This window comes from Lutra lutra, chromosome 1 (genome assembly GCF_902655055.1).
Source record: "Lutra lutra chromosome 1, mLutLut1.2, whole genome shotgun sequence".
NCBI lineage: Eukaryota > Metazoa > Chordata > Mammalia > Carnivora > Mustelidae > Lutra > Lutra lutra.
Genome location: NC_062278.1, coordinates 215472566 through 215496716, shown reverse-complemented (window position 1 = coordinate 215496716; position 24151 = coordinate 215472566). Strand labels below are relative to the sequence as shown.

Sequence of the window (24151 nt, the reverse complement as noted above, 5' to 3'; positions counted from 1 at the left end):
TCACGTGGGTCAGGAGTTTGGAGCTGGGGAGGGTCGGGCAGGTTTGCTAACTGGGGAAAAGCTGAAGCTACATCAGGGATGGGTCTGCCGGGCTGCGTTCGCAGGGGAAGCCGGGAGGCAGCATGCTGGTGTCTAGCTAGGAGGCCTGGGAAGAGGACGAAGCACAGAGACCAGGGCGGTGTGGAGTAGACAGCAAGCTTCCTCCCTGAGGCTCTGGGCTGCCCGTGGCCCACATGCCTTTCTCCTCTCCCTGCAGTTGCCACTCTGCATGGCAGGCTTGGAGGACAGGCCCTGCAGCCTTGCCTAGCACCTTGCCACGGCAGCCACCGTGGCCCCGGGAGGCTGAGACATCTTGCATTCTCTCCCTCACAGGGTTCTCCAGCAGCCAGACGTGCTTTCGTCCCCCAGCTCCGAAGTGGCAAGTTCAATGTCTTGCTGACGACTTATGAGTACATCATTAAGGATAAGCACATCCTTGCGAAGGTAGCGTGTCCCTGTGTAAAACACAGAAGGCCCCCCGTGCTCACATGCTGTCAGTGAACACGTGAGCCAGAGTTAGCCTGTGTGTGTCACGTGGACCGAGCTTCTGCCCAAATTGCTTCGTCACATTCGGTGTCTCCCGACCCGTCAGCCCTACCGTTGTTATTCCTGGCAGGGTTACGGTGAGGCCAACGTGGTCTCTGCCTGACCCTAGTCAGGGACGGCCCTTTGTCCCTGCTAGCCGTGCCACCCCCATCACAGCCCTCAGGAGACCAGCCCACCAAGCAGGTGTGATTTCGGCAATCAGAGCAGAGACTCTGAGGCCCTTTGTGTTCTGTCAGCCTTGAGCTCCTGGGCTGGCACGCATTTGGTGGGGCTTATGCAGGCCTAGGAACCTGCTAACGGGCATAGGTGTGGAGTCAGACCATCAGTGAATCACTGAGACCATGCCTTGACCCAGATGTAAGACAGGCAAGCTTCCGGGCCTGCAGAAAGGCTGAAGATGACGCATCTGTGTGACCACTAACCATCCAGTAGAGAGCAGGTCAAGGGGTCGTTTTTTGACCCAGGGCTGAAAGTTTTCACAAGTCATCTCTGGGGCGTGGTCACTGTGATGATTTGGGGTGCTTCGTCTCGATCTCCAAGCTTACAGATAGGGAAACAGAGGCCCAGGTTGCTGGGGTCTACTGAGCAGGCCCTTCCCCTCGGGCTTGTGGTGTGGGTACACCCCTCTGACTTGGGGCAAGGCCTGGCCCATCCCAAGCCCAAGAACGAGGCTCTGAAAATCCTTATCTGACAACGTCATTAGTGAATGTCAAGGCCAAGAGACAGCAATTCCTTGTGGGAGATGGCTGTCTTGTTCTTGCCCCGGTCAGTTCAGCCCTTTTCACTCTGGGCGTCTGACACACGCACTGTCTCACTCAGGCCTCACTGTTCCCACAGGTGGTGGAAACTGAGGCCCAGAGCAGTTCTGAGGCTCATCGTGGGGTTCTATAGACCTAAACTATGCTTCAGGCCTGGGGTTCCCACCTGCACACTCACCCTCCCTCTGAGGCTCGACCTTGAGCCCCATGTCTGTTGGTCCTGTGGCCACCAGCAGGCTCTGGGCACGGCCCCCGCCCTCGGGGCTCACAGCCCAAATTTACCTGTGCCACTTCTCTTTGGAGGCACAACCTGATGGCTTGGAAAATGTACCCACTCTGAACCATATTCCCTGTAGATCCCCCTCAAACACCCAGGGCCCTGTCTAATCAGTGGGGCGGGGGGTTACTTGGAGGATTTTTCTGTGCTAGGTACAAACACAGGGAATTTGGGGGGAAAGCAGAGTGCGGTTCTGGAGCTTGCAGTGTTCACCCAACAGCAGGTCAAGGGCGTGTCTCCCGTGTGTCCGTCTGCACCCCACGCTTCATAGAGGCGGTGTCGTATAGCTGTCACCTGGTGAGCCAGTCCCTTTTGTCAGGGGACCTCGTCAGGCTCTGGTTCTTCACCTGAATATGCCATTCCATCTCGAGACTTGCCTGGTGCAGGGGGGAGTTCCAGCCACGGTGGAAGCCGCACCGCCCCCCTGACCGCTTGCTCTTGGCCCCACAGATCCGTTGGAAGTACATGATTGTTGATGAAGGCCACCGAATGAAAAACCACCACTGCAAGCTGACGCAGGTCCTCAACACGCACTACGTGGCCCCTCGCCGCCTGCTGCTGACAGGCACACCGCTGCAGAACAAGCTTCCCGAGCTCTGGGCGCTCCTCAACTTCCTGCTGCCCACCATCTTCAAGAGCTGTAGCACCTTCGAGCAGTGGTTCAACGCGCCCTTCGCCATGACCGGAGAAAAGGTGCGTGTGCGGCAGGCTGCGTGCGGGCAGGTGGGCGGGGACGGGCCGCCGTGGCCAGCCGTGCTGAGAGGAACTTCCCGGGGGCATGGGGCTAAGCTGAGCAGCTGCTCGTGAGTGTTCTCGGAGGGCCCGTGGCCGAAGGCCATGTGTTCATGGAGCAAGGCTGCCTTTGCCCTGAGACTGATGGGCACAGATCGAGAGAGTGGACTCTGGGGAGTCTTTCGGGGCTTCCCTGACCCGGTGCCTCAGGCCCAGGGAGGGCATAACTGGGAATCTGGCTCTGAGGTAGCTGTGGGGCTGGCAGGGCATAGCCGGGGGCCCCCAGGGTCTTGTGGGTCCCTCTAGAGAGTTCACATTTCACGCTAAGGGCAGCAGGAGGCTCAGAAAGTTTCCGTCAGGGGAGCAACATGTCAGCTTCCGTAGATTTTGCTTTTAAAAAGCGCTGTGACCAGTGTCTCTCGATGTCTTTCTGGCCGCGGGTGGCATTGTCAGCCTGAAAACCGGACTACGGTGCATGGGCCGTCGGGGTCCTGGTCTTTGTCCACTTGAGGAGGGCCCCAAGCCGGCTCCCGTTGTGAGCCTCCCGTGCTCTTGGGGTTTGAGGGGGGTTTGTGGGCAGCTCGTGTCTTCTGTGGAAGGAGGCTGAGGGGCTGGATGGAGCCTGTGGCTGAGGAACTGGGCGCACTTGCCAAGGTTGGGGGTAGCCGAGGAGCGCCACTGCCCATGGCGGCTGGGCTCCCCGGGGCTGCCACTCCCTGGCCCAGGCAGCTGGTTCCTGACTGTCAGGTCCCCTGCAGGCAGGTCCGGGCCAGCTGGAGCCACCTTACCATCATCCAAGAGGTACCCAGTCCTTGGCCCCCGTGGAGACAGGAGCCCTCCTGAGGGAGAAAGCATGGCTTTTCCAAGAATCTCCAAAGAGGCACTCCCAGTGTTCCGACTTCCAGGAGCCTCGACGCAGCAAATGTTCTTATTTTGTTTACTTTGAAGTTTAGGAAAAGTTCGAAAGTTCTACTGAGAGATGATCAGGGGACCCAGGGAAGATAAGTTTAAGTGTGGTCTGTTTGACTTTTCTTTAACTTTTAAAAGTTTAACTTCGTGGCAGAGTATTCGATGCCTTGGGAGAGCAGCATTTCTTGTGCTCTGTCCTGCCAGAGGCAGGGAGAGGGGGAAGCAGGCTCTCTGCCCAGCAGGGAGCCTGATGCGGGGCTTGATCCCAGGACCCTGGGATCATGACCTGAGCCAAAGGCAGAGGCTTAACCCACTGAGTACCCCAAGCGCCCCACACCCAGTGGTTCTGTGAACCTGGAGTTCTCCACCTTCCGATCGGATGTGTTGGCAGGTTTCCAGACTCATGAGATTATACCGCTCTTGGGGAAACAAGTATCCTGTGTGTTTCTTTTCATGAGGCCTGTGGGGCCTGGTTCCCTGGAGCCTTGGTTTCTATCTCCTAAGAATTCTGTGGAAGGTCCCAGGTCCCTGCAGTTGTCCCCAGGAAGACGGTGCCCCACCAAGGCCCGTAAAGCGTAAGGCAGTCTGAAATGGGGGCGCTGAGGGCAGGACAACGCCAGATGACCCTTCTTCGCATCCCCGACTCCTTCCTTTGGAGGTAACCTTGGTTTCCTTGTCTCATGGGGGTGCCAGGTGGACCTGAACGAGGAGGAGACGATTCTCATCATCCGTCGTCTCCACAAAGTGCTGCGGCCCTTCCTGCTCCGGCGACTCAAGAAGGAAGTCGAAGCCCAGTTGCCTGAGAAAGTAAGGAATGTTCGGAGCGGACGGAGCCGCGGTGCGGTGTCGTGCCTGGGGCTTTCCTGGGGTGGGCCCTGTCCGGCGGCACTGCAGCGGTCCGGGGTGTTTTCTCTCGTGGCCCTGGTCTTGCTTCACTTGGTCGTGTCCGTGTGACATAAGGATGGCCACTCTTGCCCTGGCTCTGTAACGTGGAGACAGGTGTGGCTGAGAGCAGATGCCTGTGGAGGGGGTCCTGTCCCACTGCACCCGTAAGTGCTTAGCGGCTGTGGGCTGCTCGTGGGCCCGCTCACACCAGAGGATGGCTCTGGCTGCTCACTCTGGGTCCCAGTCCCCTGGCTGTTCCACCAGGGGACCCTCTCCTCTCCCCCGACACGGGCATGCAGTACGTGCCCTTGGTTCCCAGCAGGCTGGAGAGGAGTTTTGGGAAGGTAGCCAGGTTGCCCCTTTGGGACCAGGACATCCCCTCCACGTTTCTCTGTCGCAGTATACCCACCTTAGCCTGCTTCCCCTTGTTCCCCGGTGGAGGGGGCTCCTCACCGTCCTCCCTGGTGCCCTCATCCAAGTCCCATCCTGGGGTCCCGGGTGCCTCTGAGAGGCTCAGAGACCAGACATGGGCACAGGCTGGGCATTCGGCTCAGGGAGTCTCTGGTCTCACTGGTGACACATGTCCCCTGCAGGTGGAATACGTCATCAAGTGTGACATGTCTGCGCTCCAGCGCGTGCTCTACCGGCACATGCAGGCCAAGGGGGTGCTGCTCACCGACGGCTCCGAGAAGGACAAGAAGGTTAGCCATGGGCCCCTCCCCTTCCCCGTCCAAATGTCCAAGGCCTCTGGGGCTGGGGCTCGAGCACCCTGTCACCTGCAGGGCCTTCCGCCTCCTTGGAGTTGACTGTGGAGCTCAGGGCCTGATCTGGTGGTGATCACAAGGGCCTCAGCTGTAGTTCAGTCACAGCTGCGGGGAACAGCCTCGTTCAGTAAGGCTGATGGGTCAGGGGCTGGTGGCTCATCTCCAGGGAGTCCCCCAAGACCCTCCCAGTCTGTCACTCTCCGGTGTCCTCTGCTTATGAAATGCTGGCCTCCTGCAGGTGCATCCGTCTGTAGGGCGGAGGCCAGCATGAACCCAGCAGAGTTAGAATGTTCTCCAGAGCCTCACCATCCCGGCTGGAACACAGCCGGCTCAACAGCCACACCCCTAAGCCCCTTCGCCTTGTTACTAAGTGAGCTTGAGGTGATGTGCGGTGAGGACTGGGCGGGCTGCCGTCTCCTGGGACCGCTCTGAGGTCACAGACTCCTCCCGCCCCAGCTCACCTCATCGAGACAGAGATGTCCTCCCAGGTCCCTTGATTCTGCGTCCTATGCTTCAGGCTTGGCCCCGCCTCCCCATGTCTTCCTCTCCCTGTGTTCTTCGGGCCCTTTCTCACCTGAGGGTGCCCCAGCATGTTTCCTGGGTTACTTCTCGGTCTGCAGCCAGCACCCACCCCCGCACCCTTCCTTCTCTCTGTAACGAGAAATCTTAAGTCGTTGTGGCCCATCTGGCTGCGGCCCCCCAGGGACTCCCCACAATGCCCACCACCAAGGCAGTTGCTGGTCCTTCCCTTCGGTCCTGCCACCCCCTCCCGTGTGCCAGACGGTCTCTGCTCCCCGCAGATCTGGCCTCGAGCTCTCTGTGCCGCCACAGCAGCCAGCCCCTTGGTCCCAGTTACCTGCCCTGGAGCGGCTCTGTTCTGCAGTCCTCCCCCCCGCACCGCACCCCCAGCCCCGGCCCGGGGACGGGACCCAGTGCGGAGCCTCTCTTCTGCATCCGTAGGGCAAGGGCGGCACCAAGACCCTGATGAACACCATCATGCAGCTGCGGAAGATCTGCAACCACCCGTACATGTTCCAGCACATCGAGGTGAGGCCCGGCGCCAGGGGCCGGGGCCGCAGGCCCTCCCATCTCCCGCAGGCGTCTGTCCCTGACGGATGGGCTCCGCAAAGCTAGGGGCTCTCTCCCTGAGGGCTTTTTAAAAACTGCTTTCTTAATACTTTAAATAGGTAATGCGTAGTTACTGTTGCACTGTTGATTTCCTGTTTGTAAATGCTCCTTGTAAAGAACCTGTATTTAGTGGGGAAATACACAGTAGAAATGAAAGCTCAGAAAGTCTGCCCTCGAAGAGCCGCGGCCAGCACTCAGAGACCCTTCTTTGGGGCTTTTTGTCCCCACCCGATAAGGTCCCACCGTCTCTGCTGCATGGCGTGCTGGCTCTTCCCGGTTTGAAGCTCGAGAGCAGTCTTCCGTGTCAGGAAGTCTCTGGGTCAGAACTTTTTTGGGCCACGATACTCTTTGAGAGTCTGGATTCTTGCTTCTGAACTGCACACGTATGTCTGTACTTTCTGGCGTGAAGTCTCGGGATCTTTGCAAATCCCCTGACGTCCCTGGGATGCCATCCCGCCACCGCCAGGATGGTCTCAGGCCCACACTGCCCCCATGTGCTCATTTGGGTGGTTACCGGTGTCCTGTTGTGACTGAATTTCCTTGGCGGGTGAAGCCCCAGAGAAGGGAGGTGGGCGGGATAGAAAAGCCGTGTGCAGCACCTGTGTGGGGCCTCCGAGCCACGTCAGAGCCCCTGTGGGTCCCTGAGCACCAGCGTGGGGGCTCAGAGGTGTGGGGCTAGGTAGCCTCTTCCCGCACTGACCAATCTCTCATTCTGTTGCAGGAGTCCTTCTCTGAGCACTTGGGGTTTACCGGTGGCATTGTGCAAGGGTGAGAAGCTTCCCCGTGAAGGGGGTGGGCACGCTGTCCACGTGAAGGTCTTTTTCACTTTTTTTCTTTTTTTTCTTTTCTTTTTTTTTTTTTTTTTTTAAGATTTTATTTATTTACTTGACAGAGATCACAAATAGGCAGAGAGGCAGGTAGAGAGATCAGGGGAAGCAGGCTCCCTGCTGTGCAGAGAGCCCGATGTGGGGCTCAATCCCAGGACCCTGAGATCATGACCTGAGCCGAAGGCAGAGGCTTAACCCACTGAGCCACCCAGGCACCCCTCTTTTTCACTTCTTAATTGGCTTTATTGCTCTCATGACATTTGTCCAATTTCAGAGAGGCTATATTCATGGCAGAAAATTTAGGAAATAGAAAGAAAAAAGGACTAGAATAGAAATCCTCCATTGAGAGGCAGAGCTGGCTTCCAGGCCCCACGGAGCCACATCCGGGCTCCATGATTCGTGACAGCCTTATTATTTTATTTTTTATTTACTTTAAAGATTTTATATATTTATTTGACAGGTAGAGATCACATGTAGACAGAAAGGCAGGCGGGGGCGAGGGGCGGGAAGCAGGCTCCCTGCAGAGCAGAGAGCCCGATGTGGGGCTCCATCCCAGGACCCTGAGATCATGACCTGAGCCAAAAGCAGAGGCTTAATCCACTGAGCCACCCAGTTGCCCCGTGACAGCCTTTTTAACCGCTCTGGGCCTCAACTCTGTCTGCTAAGAGAGATGCTATTCGATCCACGTTGTTATTGGGGGTTTTTCCCCAGCATTTTGTTTTTTTTTTTTAAAGATTTTACTTGTTTGAGAGAGAGAGAGAGAGTGTGTGTGTGTGAGCGTGCATGAGCAGGGGGAGGGGCAGAGGGAGAAGGGTTCTGGGATCATGACTTAACCAAAGGCAGGCACATAACTAACTGAGCCACCCAGCAGTGATGATGCAACCCAGGCTTCACTCGGCCCTGGTGTTGGACGAGGGTACCCTGTCGAAGTTTCATCACTGCAGTCTTGCTCTAGAGCTGAGGCCAGCAGCAGTTCTCTGAGCTAGTAGACAGTTTTGAAGAATAGGGGCACCAAATAAAAGATCAAAAGAGTTCTTTTGCTCTGTATTTTTTTTTTTAAGATTTTATTTATTTAACAAAGAGGGATCACAAGTAGGCAGAGAGGCAGGCAGAGAGAGAGAAAGGGGGAAGCAGGCTCCCTGCTGAGCAGATAGCCAGATATGGGACTCGATCCCAGGACCCTGAGATCATGACCTTCGTCCAAGGCAGAGGCTTAACCCACTGAGCCACCCAGGCGCCCCTGCTCTATATTTTTCATTCCAAGTTGCATGATGGGGGCTTCTGGACCTGAGTTCAAGTCCTGGCCCTGGCACATCGGCAGCCATGTCACACGGTCCCCCCTCAGCCCGTCTGCTAGGCTGTCAGCTGGGGCTCGTTGACCAGAGGGAATGAGAGAAGTTGCAGTGGCCCTTAACCCTGCGTGGGGCATGGTATGGGCCCTCCAGCGTGAGCCTCTGCTCCTGGAGTTCCTCCCATGGGCTAGGGAGGAGGCCCCACTTCCTGTTGTCCCAGCATGCTTCCCGATAGCATCTCTTCTCATTCTTAGAAGTATCTGAGTTGGATGACAATCATGTGCTCACCCTTGACAGAGAATGGCCTTGAGCGTATTTGAGTTGGGTTGAAATGGCTTTGCTGGAATTTCAGAGGTCGGAGGGTCGGCCTGGGAGGACTGCCTGCGCCATTGACCTCCATGATGAGAGCCTGGAGAGGGGAGGTGCGCTTCCGCCTCTGCCTGTCTGCCAAGGGCCATCACTAACGTGTTCTTCCTCTGCCCCCTGCTCACCAGGCTGGACCTGTACCGAGCCTCGGGGAAGTTTGAGCTGCTCGATAGGATCCTTCCCAAACTCCGTGCGACTAGCCACAAAGTGCTGCTGTTCTGTCAGATGACCTCCCTCATGACGATCATGGAAGACTATTTTGCGTATCGCGGCTTTAAATACCTCAGGCTCGATGGTGAGTATGAGCAGGAGAGATGTTTGTGGAGGGACCGGTTTATGCACAGCTGCCAAAGCTACTGGCCGGTGTCGCCTCCTACACGAGGCCGTGCAAGGCCCGGAGACTGGGTCGAGCATCCAGAGTGAGCCTAGCACATTCAGTGACACAGGCTTACAGGACTGGGAGGGAGGGCTTTGCAAGTGTCATGGCTGGATCCGAGCCTGTGGCCTAGGAGAGCGGCTAGCCCAGATCCGATACCCCCGTCTCCTAAACATGAGGCTGACAGTGTTTGTACTACAGCTCTGGGTCCAGTGGTTGTGGTGAACAGTCCTCTTTTGGTGGGAAGTGGCAGAAGTCCACATCCTGTGGACATCAGGGATAAGTATAGTGAGCCCCCGGGTTATTCTTGGTTCAGGTACAGCTGGACTCAGGTGTCTTGAGGACAGTGCTGTGGCTTTTCTTAGCTCCGCTGTCCTCCATCTTGGCTTAATTCTCAGGCAAGCTGTCCAGGCCCCCCTTATGCTTTTTCCGTGTTCCCAATTTCTCAGTTCCCAACTACAGCCCACCTTCTCCCCCAGAAGTCCAGGGGCTGGCTCTCTCTAGGTTGATGGGAGCCACGTGCCCTTCTTTCCGCGTTTGTAGAGCTGTCACTGGCCAGGACTGGACCTGGAATCGGGTTTGTCCATGGCCGAATCGTGTGCACTGAGGGTAGTGGGTCGGGGGAGAGGGGAGCTGGTGACACAGGATGACAGCAGGTTCTCCTGGGAACAGTGCTTAGCTGCAACTCCCGTGCTCTCCTGGGAAGTTGTGTGTCTCTGGCTTTATCCCAGCATGTGGGAGCCCCAGGGAGGAGGTTGCTGAGTGAGATGGTGACAGCATGTGGGACACATGCTCTGACACATGTCGACTGGCCAGGGAGGCCCTGGAGGAAGTCCATTCTCTGTCCAACTGCAAGAGTGCCCGGATGCCCCAGGAGCGAGCTTGGGAGCTTCTGGCTCGAGCACAGTTCAGTTGGTGGCTCCTTTCTTACAGCTCCTTCGTGCTTTTTTTTTTTTTTTTTTTTTTTTTTTTTAAGATTTTATTTATTTATTTGGCAGACAGAAATCACAAGTAGGCAAAAAGGCAGGCAGAGGGGGTGGGGGAAGCAGGCACCCTGCTGAGCAGAGAGCCTGACGCAGGGCTCAATACCAGGACCCTGGAATCATGACTGAAGCCGAAGGCAGAGGCTTTAAACCACTGAGCTTCCCAGGCGCCCCATCTCCGAGCTCTTATTGAAGCTCATCGCCAAGTGCATTTCCCTGGCAGGCTGCCCCAAACCTCTGCACCCTCATTTGTCTTGCTGTGCATCTGGCGAAACTGGTTTCACAGACTACAGACCTGTGGTTGCTGGGCTGATCGCCTGTCGGTCTCTGGCCTCCCTACCCTTACCTGCAGCTGGCCCTTTGTGTCCGTCTTGCCATCTGTCCTCCTGGTCTTGGAGTTCCATCTGAGGCAACCTTTACAAGCACAAATGACAGTGTGTGTCTTGCTATGTTCCTGCCTCCTCCTGGGGCCTCCTTCCCAAGGCTTGGAGACTGAAAACTGCCCCCTTGCCAGCGGGGTGGCCGGACCTCTCCAGCCTCACCCATTCTTGAGGGGCCGGGCCGTGTGCACACTGGGTCTTGTCTGTCACCATGCCAGCCCTCAGGAGAGGCTGTAGGTGGAGAGCGTGTTCCCCCCAGCAGGGGTTCATTTGCCCCTTCTCTTTCCTTGTCCTCCATGGTGAGAAGACTTTTGTCCACTCAGCCGCAGCTACACAGTACGCACGTGGGCACAGATCAGCTCTGGCAAAGAATAGACAGGGTAGGGGCTTAGCAGCATGTTGTGAGATGGAACCTACCAGTGTCAGAGCGGTGAGATTGAGGGTGTGGGCTGGGCCTGGGGGCAGCGGGCCCTTCGCTATGGGCCTGCCCCTTCCCTGCCCTGGCCAGGCCCCTGTGGGCATCGGGCCTTCATGCTGTGCAGCGTGATGGTTGGGCAGGTGGCTGGAAGCATTTAATCTTCATTTCATCACCAAAAATGACTCCTGATTTTGCCAAAGGCACCTTTGGTCTGTGCTGGCAGCCACCCATGGGGCTTATGTGCCCCTCTGGTGCTCACGGGGCTGTGGATCATGTCCTGACTGGTCACGTGAGAGTCCCCGTGGCTCCATGAAGAGGGGAAGCCACTGCTGCTCGCAGGGCAGAGTCCGTGTAGTGAGGCACCTGTGTGCTCGCCTGCAGAAGCCTCTGGGGATAGAGAAACCCCCTGCAGTGGGATGGAGGAAGGCGCCAGCCCCCCAGCCAGTCCCTCGTTCCAGGCCCTGTGCCCCAGCATGTCATGTCATGCCCACATCGGGCCCGTTTGACTCCAAGGTGACGTGGTGGCCTGTAGGGGCTCCTTTCCACCTCCTGGGGTGGGAGGAGTGGCATCCACTCATTTGCATCTTAAACCTGAACAGCTCGTGTGTCGCCGCTCAGGCAAGCGTGTGGAGTGACCGTGGAGTTGGCCCGGGAGGCCTCTGCGGGACGTGTGCACGCACTGTCCCCGTTCTGTGGAGCCACTGTTCCTCTGTGCCTCCTCGCCATCGCTCCCCACCCCACCCTGCATGGTGTCCCCACTCTCAACCTTGTCCCCACACCCCTTAGGAACGACAAAAGCGGAAGACCGGGGCATGCTGCTGAAAACCTTCAATGAGCCGGGCTCCGAGTACTTCATCTTCCTGCTCAGCACCCGCGCCGGGGGGCTCGGGCTCAACCTCCAGTCGGCCGACACTGTGATCATCTTCGACAGCGACTGGAACCCTCACCAGGTGAGGATGGGCTGGCCCCCAGGTGGGGCAGGGACTCGAGGCTCCCCGGAGATCCTCTTCCATCCTGGGTACCCAGTGGCACCCACGGCGCCTGAGGCCTTTGTAGAAAAGCCCTGAGAGTATTCATTTTTCTTTATTTTTTGAAACACCGCTTTTTGCTTTGATTATGAAAAATACATACTCTGTTCCTGTTTTTTAAAAAAATCCTCATTTTATTTAAATATGTAAAGTGGAAAATGCCCTTATCTTATCAGCCGTCGGTGATTTTCCGTTTTTTCGGGATCCAAGCCTTCCAGGTCGCATCCTGTGTGAGCTCTCACACACTTGTGCTTTTAGAAACAACCGGGCCATGTGTGTACACTGCTGCCCTGATTTTGTATCCGTGTGCTCTCTCCGGGGCTCCATGCCAGTAGCTTCACAGAAATGGTATTTGGTAGGTACAACAATTTTTTTTTTTAAAGATTTTATTTATTTGACAGAGATCACAAGTAGGTATAGAAGCAGGCAGAGAGAGAGGGGGAAACAGGCTCCCCACTGAGCAGAGAGCCCGATGCGGCACTCGATCCCAGGACCCCAGGATCATGACCTGAGTTAAAGGCAGAGGCTTTAACCCACTGAGCCACCCAGATGCCCCGGTATGGCAATTTTTAAGGGAGTTTTTAACTTTCCCTGATGTCTCATTGTAAAAGTAATAGACTTTTTTAATGCAAATATCGGTAACTCAAAATAACATAAACGAAAGAGTCCATTTTCCCCCTCCCACCAGTCCCGCTCTTTCTGACCACGTGCCATCGTGTACCTGTATGCACACATGTGTGTTCTGTGTTTCTCCTCTCGGGGCAAGCACACTGCAACTCCACACAGCCATGTCCTCAGCGGCCAGGTGTCCAGGCATATGGTGGCCTTGAGGCTTGACTCTGACCGCATTGGCAGGCGTCTGGGTTTTGTTGCTTAGCATGACCACTTAGGGAGCCCCTTGTCCCCCTTTTGGAGTGTTGGGACAGGACTCACTGACCAGTCAGCCCCGAGAGGTGGGGGTCGCTTGGCCCATGGGCATGTCCTCTGCACATTCAGGTCACCTCTGCCTAAGTGGCTTCCAGAAGGCTGCCCCAGGTTTCTCTCCCACCACAGGGTATAAGCCTGTCTTTCCCTGCGGCCTGGAGGCACTAGTACACAGTGTGAACTATAGCCCATCTGCTGGGTGGAGGCTCAGGCTGGTGACTAGTGTCCCTTTCTATCATCAGCCTGGGGCGTAGTTCTCACCAAGGCCTCTGTGACCAGCCAGTTTCCTGAGATGTGATCATGGTGTGCTCTCCCCAGTGGCAGGCAGACTGTGGGCAGCGGTTCCCTGGGGCCTGATAGCCCGTGCTTGGAAGCACCGCCAGGAAGCGTGCCGGCCGAACTTGGAGCTCAGCTGTAGACACAAGGCACTCCTGGCCCCCCACCAGGAGTGAATCTTGACTGTAGGCCCCCACTGCTCCAGGCCCAGATGCGGGGTTTCATGCGAGCCCTCCTGATTCAGAGCTGCGGTGATGATGCAGCCGGTGTCGGCAGCCACCGCTACCGTGCGATCGGAGCTTGTTCTGCGGCACACTCTGGGCTGAGTATCCAGTGCCGTTTAGTTCTTCTTCCTTCGCAATTACCAGAAGGGTCTGTGTCAACAGAGTGAGTCCTGAGTCTCATAGAGGTTGGACCTCGGCCTGGGCCTCACAGCAGGGAAGGAGCAGGGCCTACAACCAAACCAGGCATTGCCAAGGTGCTGCCCGGCTTCTTAACCATCCCATGAACGATGCCCTTAACCACGATATGGCCTTCCCAAGCGTGGGGCCTCCTGGAGTAGGTGAGAGGTCCCATGTAGCTGTGACACAAGCTCCTTGGGAACGTAATGGCCCAGGACTTGCCCTCCAAATTGCACCGTGCCCTGGAGTACCTAGAGAATCCCGTAAGATGGGAAGGGACAGTCCTCGGGGATCGTCATTGTGGCACAGGCTGCAGGATGTGTTCCTGGGCTCCCCGCTCGAGAAGCTGCTTGTCGGGGCAGGCAGAAGGGCCCAGCAGGAGAAAGCAGGCACACAAGAACAAGAAGGCCTTTCCAGACAGCACCGCGAGGTGTTGGCTGCCTCTTAGACCTCCGCAGAGATGAGTCGGGACTGACCTGCCTCTCTTCCTCTAGGACCTGCAAGCCCAGGACCGCGCCCACCGCATCGGGCAGCAGAACGAGGTGCGGGTGCTCCGTCTGTGCACGGTCAACAGCGTAGAGGAGAAGATTCTGGCCGCGGCCAAGTACAAGCTCAATGTTGACCAGAAGGTGATCCAGGCTGGCATGTTCGATCAGAAGTCCTCCAGCCACGAGAGGCGTGCCTTCCTGCAGGCCATCCTCGAGCACGAGGAGCAGGACGAGGTGAGGGCAGCGCCGGCCCCAACCCCCTCCCCGGCGTGAGTGGTGGACGCATGAGCGGCTTTTCATTTTTGTTTTTTTACCTTTTTTGCACTCTTATTTTTTTGCATCCCTTTGGAGTAAAGGGAGTGTGGGCTGAAAGGAAAGAGGATGAGTACTTGCTTTTTCTTTGAAGTGGTTTTTTTTTTCTAAACTGCTGGTGAAAGACGCCGGATTGACAGCCCTGGAGACTGAAGTCCTCTATTTATCCACAGAGCAGACACTGCAGCACGGGCAGCGGCAGTGCCAGCTTCGCCCACACTGCCCCTCCGCCAGCGGGCGTCAACCCCGACTTGGAGGAGCCACCTCTAAAGGTGAGAGGGGTAGTTCAGTCTCCACGCCCATTCAATCCTCGGCTTCTCGGCTGAGATGGCCAGCAAGGGCCCTGATCCCACGGAGCGTGCGTGTGCGTGTGCGTGTGTGCCTCTCGCTGCCGTGTGGGTCCCCATCCACCGCAGCCGGACTGGGACCGCCAGCTCATCTCCCACGGACCGCCGCCGCTCGCCTCCGAGCCCGGCCGCCGCCCACCCCGGCCTCTCCGCACTCGGACTAACTGTGCGAACCCTTCTAGGAAGAAGACGAAGTGCCCGACGACGAGACGGTGAACCAAATGATTGCCCGGCACGAGGAGGAGTTTGACCTGTTCATGGTAGGTACCACGGGCTGAGGGGGGCGCCCCGCGCACCTCTGGGGACGCTTTGCGGGCGTTTCCCGCCCCGCCCTACCGACATCAAGTAGAATAAGACAGCTCAGTACAGACAGAGCAAAACTTCTTAGAGGTGGCAGTGTCTCTGGTGGGTCATGTAGCTGGGTCCTCTCTCGGGGGGACCCACGCTGCCTCCTAACTGACCTGTCCTCCTCCCATAGTCCTCCAAGAGGATTGCCACAATGGCGGGACACGCACCTTCATGTACGCACGCACACACACACGCATGCACACCCATCCTGTGTATGACCCTCAGGCTTGCCACATGGAGGACTTGCCTGTCCTCCTGATTGTTTTGTCCTTGCGATTCCCTTTCAGAGGGAGGTCGTACTGTCCCCGGCTTGTGGTCAGTCAGAGGTGCTCCTTAGCTCTGGATAAAAGGCGCAAGTCCGCACGGAGTCAGAGTGTGGGCCCTTGGCCCCTCTTCTGCGACCCTCCCATCTTTTCTGGAATTCTCTGCCCCCAAGGGCGAGCCCCTAGAGCGAGGGTCTGCTCTCAGAGCCAGAAACCTCCGAGATGCCGTTGAGCAGACTCGAAGCCTCCCCTCGCCACATGCCCCTGTGTGCCCCCAGTTCTCGCCGTGCTCACACCTCTCTCTCTCTGTCCCCTGCCCCGCACCCCCCAGCGCATGGACCTGGACCGCAGGCGAGAGGAGGCCCGAAACCCCAAGCGGAAGCCGCGCCTGATGGAGGAGGACGAGCTCCCCTCGTGGATCATCAAGGACGACGCTGAGGTGGAGCGGCTGACCTGCGAGGAGGAGGAGGAGAAGATGTTCGGCCGCGGCTCCCGCCACCGCAAGGAGGTGGACTACAGCGACTCGCTGACCGAGAAGCAGTGGCTCAAGGTACATGCTGGAGAGGGCCGGCCGGGGCGGGGCGGGGTTGGACAGCAGAGATTCGACAGCCCCGCCGGGGCTCATCCAGAACCCAAGCGGGCTCTCTTTTGGCCCTACTTGATTTTCATTAACCATGGCGACACCTCTGTCATGGGACCCGCTCGCTCCAGTCCTCCTGACCAGCACGGGAGGTTTACGAGAGCTTCGTGGGAAATCTTGCCGCTCTCCGCTTGCTGTGCTCTTCCCAGTGCCTGGCGGTGGAAAACAGTGACGGGTCAGAGGGTGACCTGCCCCCCGACATGGGTGGGAGTGCCAGCGGGGGTCCGACAGCCTTGCGTGGGGCACGTCAACCCCAGAGCCGGGTCCCTGGCAGCAACAGGTATAGGAGGCTGAGTCAGGGCTGCAGGCACCTAGTGAGCCCACTGGGACTGTGGTGATGCGTCAGGCCCTTCCCCATGCAACCCTCCCCAGACGCCAGGTGGTGGCATTCAGCTGGGCCCGGCTGATGGTCGCACCCCAGAACAAACCATGGGGCCTGCCCAGGCCTCTGGTCACACTCCCTGGGGTTCCTCTTGACTGACTGCGGCCCCACTGCCTCCTCAGTCCATAGGTCCGGCAGCCCTGGCCCTGCCCTGGTAGCTCGGAACGACCCAGACTAGTGAGCTCGCCAGCTCAGGTGCTCATGAGGGGGCCGCTGACACGTGCGGGGAGCCCGTGACCCTCGGGTGGGGCCTCTGGCTTGTCCAGCTCCTCATCCATCGGCCCCAAGCTCCAGGGACAAGAGGAGAACCACTGGCAATGGAGGCCTGAACGTAGACATGTAGAGCTCCCATGGCTCTGCACTTTTGAGATATGATACTTTTTTTTTTTGTATTTCTGTAATTTTTTTAAAAATTTTTTATTAACATATAATGTATTATTAGCCTCAGGGGTCCAGGTCTGTGAATCACCAGATTTACACACTTCACAGCACTTACCCTAGCGCATACCTTCTCCAAGAGACACGATACCTTTTAAAAACAGTTGTCCGTATGCTAATACTGTTTTGAGCATTTTTGCTTTAATACATATACCACTGAATTTACTCAACTAAGTTGTACAATTCTGTAGATTTTAGTATATTCAGTGTTGTGCCGTGATCACCACAAAATAGCTTTAGAATATTCTCTTCACCTCAGAAAAAAGCCCTGTCCTCCTCAGCTCTCTTCCTGTCCCTTTACCCCCCTCACTTTTGTTCTGGAGATTTCATATGAATGGAGGGATGTGTCCTCCCTTTGGCGACTGGCTTCTAGCTGTAGGCTGCATGTTTTCAAGGTTTATCCATGTGGCAGCAAGTGGCCCTCCTTGTCAAGGCCAAGTAGTGGCCTGTTGTGCAGCTAGACTGCACGGTGGTAACGTCTTTGTTTTTGGCAGACGAACAAAGTTCATCTTTTTTCTGTTTTCCACCTCTGGCCTCCGGTGAACATCGGAGGACAAGATGTTGGCAGGATAGATGTTGTGATTTCTATCACATGAACACCTAGAAATAGAATTTCTGAATCAAATGGTAATTTGCTTGTTTAGTCTTCTGAGGAACTTCTGTGTTTGTCACCTGTCCTTTTGACGCTGGCTTTTCCAGTGAGTACGCCACAGTAACCTCCTTGTGGTTTTTAATGGCGTTTTCTTGGTGGTTAACAGTGCCGGGCATCTCCGGAGGTGCCTGTCGGCCATTTGCGTGTCTTCTTCAAAACTCCCGTTATCGGATGTGTGATTTACAAACGCTTTCTCCTACGCTGTGGGTTATTGTTTCACTTTTTTTAATGGTGTCCTTCGAAGCACAAGTGTTTTTTAATTTTGACGAAGGCCAGTGTATCTGTTTTTTTTTTCCTTTCGCTTGTGCTGCGGTATCCTATCAGAGAATCCACTGAGAAATTTAGGAGCACAGAGGTTTACCCCTTCCTTTGAAGAGTTGTAGCTTTTATGTTTGGGCCTGTGATCCTTTCTAAGCAGCTTCTGTTTACGACAGGAGGTCAGGACCCAACTTCTGTACAAGCAGGTGTCCAGTTTTCCCAGCCCCATGTGTTGAATTGACTTTCTTTCCCCCACAGGGCATGTGCTTTTTGTACACGTGCTCAATAAGAGTTTGCATTAAAAAAACAAAACAAAACAAAACAAAACCACGTTTACCCAAAACAGTCACTCTCTCTTCTTAGTGGTGGCCACTCTGGTGCCATATGTACCCAAGCGCTTGAGAATGGTCCTGCCTCTTGCCCTGCTGGGCTGACCCATGTGCTTGCGCCTCAGGACCAGAGACCCTAGGATTGCGTTCCTAGGGGAGCTACAACAAGGACTCCGAACTAGGTGACTTAAAACCATAGCAGTTTATTCTCTGAAAGTTCTGGAGGCCTGGAGTCTGGTGTCAAAGTGTCAGCAAGGTTCTTCCTCCTCTGAAGGTTCCAAGAAGGACCCTTCCTTGCCTCTTCCAGCTTGTGGGGGCCTCAGCATTCCTCGGCATGAGGCCACATCACCCTCATCTGCTCCCGCCTTACATGGCCTGTCCGCCCTGCGTCTTGGTATCCTTTCCTGTCTCTCATGGGAACATTCCCATTGGAGTCGGGGCTCACCTTAACTCAGGATGACTTCATTTTTGCTCTTCAAGTAATTAAATCAGTAAAGATCCTATTTTGAAAAAAGATCACATTCGGAAGTTCCAGGTGGACATGAACTTCAGGGGACACTGTTCAGCCCCCCGTGCCCACCTTGGGCTCGCAGTGCACACTCTCCCCCATACTGGCCTTACAGTCCCTCCTGCCTGCCACATGCCTTTCGTGTCGTTCCTTTGGCCTGGATACTTACCCACGCCCACACTTTAGCTCTCAACTTAAGTGCCACTTCCCCTGCGATGCTCCCCTGACCCCGGCCAGCGCACATCTGCTCCACCATCAGAGCACCACTCACACTCCTTCCTGGCAGTCAACACGCTCGTCCCCATGTTCGAGAGATGTTTGCTTACTCTCTTCCCTCCATGAGGGACGTGAGCCGAGGCTGTCCTCGACACCTGGCCCTGTGTCCTGCTCCCAGTCACAGCTGATAAATGTGAGACGGACAACCAGACATCCCTTGGAGTCTTGCCCCCACTCCCCGTCGTGATTGAGGCTCCCCTGGCGTTTCATCTCTATCTGCAGAGATAAAAATGTGCAAATGAGTCCTTATCATTGAGAATGAATCAGTTAATGTTCAAAAATTAATCTTGTTCACGGAAACTTGCTCGGCAGTTTTGCTTCAGAAGTCTGTGTACAGGGGTGCCTGGGTGGCTCAGTCATTTCTTTCGGCTCAGGTCATGATCCCAGGGTCCTGGGATCGAGCCCCACATCGTGCTCCTTGCTCTGCGGGAGGCCTGCTTCTTCCTCGCCCGCTCCCCTTGCTTCTGTTGCTAACTGTGTCTCTCTCTGTCAAATAAATACAGTCTTTAAAAAAAAAAGAAAGAAAGAAAGAAAGAAAACTCTATGTACAAATAACACAGCGTCTGTCGTGGCCTTCCTCACATGGGGGCCCCTCCCCCACATGGAGAGAGCTAAAACGCCCAAGGACAGGGCAAGTCTAAATGAGGCTGTATTTTATAATGAAATACTAAACAGACATCAAAAATTACGTTGTAGAAAAGCGACGGGAAGTACATCCAGGACATAGTAAGCAAAATCCTGAGTCCTGGTGTGGTGTGTGGATAGAGGCCAGCACTGTCCTTGGTGCTGCGCACGTCCATGGGAGGGACCGGGTGAGTCCTGGCTTTGGACAGTGGTGATGGCGGACACAGCATGAGTGTACCTCACGCCACCTGAGTGCACTATTGAAGGTGGTTGAGGCGTCAGTTTTGTGTCATGTACATTTTGTCACAATTTTTAAGAAAAATGGCGAGGATCTAGAGCAGAAGGATTTGTAGTGTTACCTCCTGGTGGAGGGATCCCAGGGTCCAAGTCTTCGGGGACCTTTGGTGGGTCTGTGCCTCTTTAATTGGTAACGAAATGCAACTGTGGATTTGTTCAAGCTGGGCGTGGGCGGGGAGCACCTGGGGAGGCAGAGCCGGCCTGCTGGGGACTTCGAGTTTGTGCCTCGACCTTTGCTTGTCGACCTCGGTGCTGGCTGTCCTATTTTACCACTATTGACCCTGAAGGCCATCGAGGAGGGCACGCTGGAGGAGATTGAAGAGGAGGTCCGGCAGAAGAAATCGTCTCGGAAGCGCAAGCGGGACAGTGATGCCGGCTCCTCCACCCCAACCACCAGCACCCGCAGCCGCGACAAGGACGACGAGAGCAAGAAGCAGAAGAAGCGCGGCCGGCCACCCGCCGAGAAGCTGTCCCCAAACCCTCCCAACCTCACCAAGAAGATGAAGAAGATCGTGGACGCCGTGATCAAGTACAAGGACAGGTAAGCCAAGGACCGCAGCGGGTGGGCACTGGGGTCCTCAGAGGTGCCTCGCCCGGCCTTCTGTGTGCCTGTGAGCTGGTTGTCGGGACAGTCACTGCACAAACATTGGTGACCTGTCTTTGTCTCGGTACGTCTGCCCTCATGGAACGTACGTTCTGCAAGAGGCAAGCACGCTCTCAGCTGCTGTGAAAGGGAAGAGAAAACTTCGTGGGGAGGTGGAGGCAGGGGGCCGTTTTCAGGGATTGTGACATTTGAGGGGGAGCCCTGAGGAATGGAGGTCTGGGGCTGAGTGCTCCAGCAGAGGCAGGAGCTTGCGCAGAGGACTCGGGGGCCTGTGATGGGCGAGGTGGAAAGAGAGGGACCTGTGCCATGATGGGTGCCGATCGCATGGTGGTGGGCTGTGGTGCGAGGGCCAGTGTATCTGGAGCCAAGACCAAGCAGCTTCCCTTCTCTAGAGTTTCCACCCTCTCCCCACACGCGGGTGACATGCCAGCCCAGTTCTCACCCTGGGCCATCGCGGGTGGGCTGCATATGGTGAAGACTGACCAGGCTCCGCTCTGGGATTTGGGGTCCTTGCTCTCGCAGAGTAGGAGACTGCGCCAGATCTGTATGTGGTTCACAAGTACCATTTAAATAAGAAATCAACAGTTCTCTGAGGCCCTCCCTGGGAGCATGTGTGCGTGGTCTGCCAGCTCAGGTGCGAGGCCTGGATCTTGGTCAGGACTCGGCCGTAGTGCTCCCCAGTGTCTTAGTTCACTTTCTGGTACATACTGGCCATACCCCTGTCACGATAACCAGACGGTTGTTCAGCTTGATTTTATAGTAACATGTGGCAGTTAGTCGTTAAGCAAAGTAAGGGCAAATTGTCATCTGTAGGAGGGAAAAGTGTTGAGGTGTATGTAAGCTCTCAGTGCATCATTTGTAGAGGTTCACAGGTGTGAAATTTTGGGGGGGATGGTGATGATTGTACCCAAATAAAGGGTACAGATTGCACTTCAAAAAAGAATCTTATTATTAGAAGAGAAACTAATGACTAAGTGAGAAAGGTTTGTTTCAGCTCAACCATCCACCCTAAAAATGTAGCATCAGCATTAGAGAAGAAAGTATTGAGCTGATACGCAAACTTCACCTTTGAGACAATTTCCACAATTATTTGCAATATGGAATGTGCAAAAATCCAATGAAAACAAAAGATCCCAGTAATCTATTTGCAAGGGAGCCTCAAAATGATCAAAATGAAGAAGACCTTTAAAGGTTAGAGGGCAAGGATGGACTTTTCGAAAGTCATGTTGGTCTTTGGGATATCCAAATGGAGATGAACCTTGACCTTACCCAACACCTTAACATGTGTTAAGTTGAAATGGAAACATCAGTGTGAAAGGTTAAACAAAGTTGTGGAGGAAAGCATCGATGAAAATCTTCATGGCCTTGATGTAGATAGGCGTTGGCTTCTGAACAGGACACAAGCATCACTAACCAGAAAAGACCTATAAAGTAGATGTCACTAAAATTAAGAACATCTGTTCATCCAAGGACACCTTCATGAAGCCAGTGAATATTTGCACCGACTGAAATTTTAAAACAGGCAAAAGCCATGAACAGGCATCTCCTGGAAGGAGATAGCCCAGTGACCGATCAGCATGTGAAAAGGTGCTTGGAATCATTGGCATCGACGTTGATGGTAACATCGAGGTAAGGCGCCATAAAACCAGAGATGCCTCCGAACACCCACCAGAATGGCTAAAACTCTTTAAAGTGTTGGCAAGCACATGGACTTTACCTCCTGCTTATGGGAGCGGTCTGCTCTTTGGGACTAAACCTTCTGACCCACAGACTCCAGTCCTGGTTGTAAACCAGAGATGGCTGAGTGCCTGTGTCCACCCAAAGACAGGTTCAAGCAGGTGCATGGCAGCCTTGATCATAACTGCCCCAAACAAAACTACCCAGTGTCCAGCCGTGGGAAGACATATCAGTGGAGGCCTAACCCAAGAGCAGGATTCTGCCAACCTCAGGAACAGACATCCCTCCACTCTCTGGGATAATCTTACAGTCATTTTGTTGAGTCAAAGAAGCCAAACAATAACAGGTACCTACAGGATGCTTCCAGTTAAAGAAAGTTGAAAAGCTGATCATGGTGATGGGTGTAGAACAGTGGTTACCTCAAGACATGAAAACGTTTGGGGTGCCTGGGTGGCTCAGTCAGTTTAGCATCTGCCTTCGGCTCTGGTCATAGTCTCAGGGTCCTGGGGTCCAGCTCCATATTGGGCTCCCTTCTTGGTGGCGAGTCTGTATCTCCCTCTCCCTTTGCTCCTCCCCCTTCTCCTACTCTCTGTCTCTCTTTCTCTCTCAAATGAATAAATAAAATGTTTTTAAAAAATTTTTAAAGAGATGAAAACGTTCATCAGGATAAACATTTGATACACATGCTTTCCTGCAGTGATACACCTCGGTTTAAAAGAAGACAAAACACAAGACGCTTGGAAACAGCCTCCTGAACTTGTTGCTAAGGCCTTGGCTATTTAAAAAAAAAAAAGTATCCATTTTTTTTTAGTCATCTCATGACTGCGGTTGCCCCCTGAGTATCAGCCTTAGCCCTGGATCACATGAGAAGAGAGGAACTGACTCCCCCAGCTGCTGCCTACAGTTCTTCCAGCACATGCAAGATGGGGTGAGAAGTCAGGCGTGAAACTCATACTGACCCCTTGTGGAGGCTGTTCTGCAGGAGGCCAAGATCCAGTTTGACGAAAGCCTCAGCCCTGGGGTCATAGAGCTGCACTCCCGGCTGGCGTGAGACCTGTGTGGCGGGACACCTCAGTGGAGGGTTTGACACGTGGTTGACAGCTAACCCCCGTCCTCCTGGAATGGGTGACATCACAGGACTGGGAGTCCTCCGTTACAGTGGAAAGAAATGTAGAGAAGTTACAAGTCGAACTTGTATACATGGTCATTAAAGGAAGCCTCCCGCAAGCTGACATCGAGAAGTGATTGGAGCGGGTCCATCCGCTTGCTGCTTTGCTGGTGGTCCCCTAGGAAAAGATCAAGAAGAGCACATAGAGACTTGGAAAAATTATCCTGTTTTCCTGCTTGAAAAGTTTCCTCATAGCAAATATTTTCAAAGATGACGTTTGGGTAAAAGGCTGACCTATTTAATGGATATTTTTGACATTCCTTAACATCCTGAATTTAAAACCACAGGAAGAAACAATAGTACCATTCGTCCTTTTGTGAGATTGGGTGAGAAGTGAGACCACCGTCACTCTTGACACCAATTGCAGAGTTCTGAGAACCTAGACCACACTCAGGCTTGCTAATTCTCTAGAAAGACTGTCTGGACTTTCTGAAAGCTATTCAACTCACAGTTATGGTTTGTTACAGTGCAAGGACACAGATAGGCATCAGGGCAGCGTCCTGGAGAGGTGTGTGTGTGGAGCTCCCAAGCGGACGTCCTCTCCCCAGGGAGTCACTGACAGTGCTGACTTCCCTGACACATTAGGAGACAAGACTCACAGAGCACTGCCAGCCAAGGAAGCCTCTGTCTAGAGTTTTCATTGGAACTTGGTCACAGAGACACGACTAATTGCCCACATGGCTGACCTCAGTCTGTAGCTCCTCTGTGGTTTGAACTGATGCCACATGACCCATCACCCCGGCCTTAAGTCGCAGTCAGAGATTCTATGGGCCAAAGGCCCCCATTAAACAAAGGCAGCCCAGAAGGCATGACATTTCAAGGGCTGAGAGATTACCACCCAGGAGCCCGGCACAAAGGCCAGACCTCTCTTTGGACCAGGTTAAACTCTCAGGGCACCCGGAAGGTTCTGAGGCACCCGGAAGGTTCAAGGCACCCGGAAGGTTCTGAGGGACCAGACACCAGACCACACCAAAGAGAACTGAAATGAAATAAATTTGGAAGTATCTTATCACATACTTTCTTGTCTCAGATTTCATTTATAGCTCATTTCTGGAAGAGGAAATGAAGCATCTATATTTTTTTATTTTTTTATTTGCCAGAACATTTTAATTAGCTAAAATCTATACTTGGGTTAAACACGGAGCCTGAGGAGAGAAGGAACTATTACAGCTCAGTGGCTCCTCAATGCCAGTAAATGATTACAGGATGTTGTCAGCATTTGGATTTGATA

General features: G+C 54.6%; 1 protein-coding gene across 7 annotated transcripts in view; it reads left to right on the top strand.

Moving 5' to 3' along the window:
* Positions 1 to 24151, top strand: part of SMARCA4 (SWI/SNF related, matrix associated, actin dependent regulator of chromatin, subfamily a, member 4) — a 92675-nt gene that overhangs the window by 53949 nt on the left and 14575 nt on the right. For 3 of the 7 annotated variants that reach the window (XM_047702187.1, XM_047702177.1, XM_047702168.1), the window contains exons 18-30: positions 373 to 483; positions 2071 to 2313; positions 3955 to 4068; positions 4740 to 4847; positions 5871 to 5957; positions 6760 to 6806; positions 8652 to 8818; positions 11467 to 11630; positions 13804 to 14031; positions 14283 to 14381; positions 14639 to 14716; positions 15399 to 15617; positions 19750 to 20012. In XM_047702187.1, the coding sequence (XP_047558143.1) occupies positions 373 to 483; positions 2071 to 2313; positions 3955 to 4068; positions 4740 to 4847; positions 5871 to 5957; positions 6760 to 6806; positions 8652 to 8818; positions 11467 to 11630; positions 13804 to 14031; positions 14283 to 14381; positions 14639 to 14716; positions 15399 to 15617; positions 19750 to 20012 (1928 nt within the window). The remainder of the gene's footprint in view (positions 1 to 372; positions 484 to 2070; positions 2314 to 3954; positions 4069 to 4739; positions 4848 to 5870; positions 5958 to 6759; positions 6807 to 8651; positions 8819 to 11466; positions 11631 to 13803; positions 14032 to 14282; positions 14382 to 14638; positions 14717 to 15398; positions 15618 to 19749; positions 20013 to 24151) is intronic. The other 4 variants (XM_047702222.1, XM_047702212.1, XM_047702196.1 and 1 more) reach the window with 3 other exon arrangements.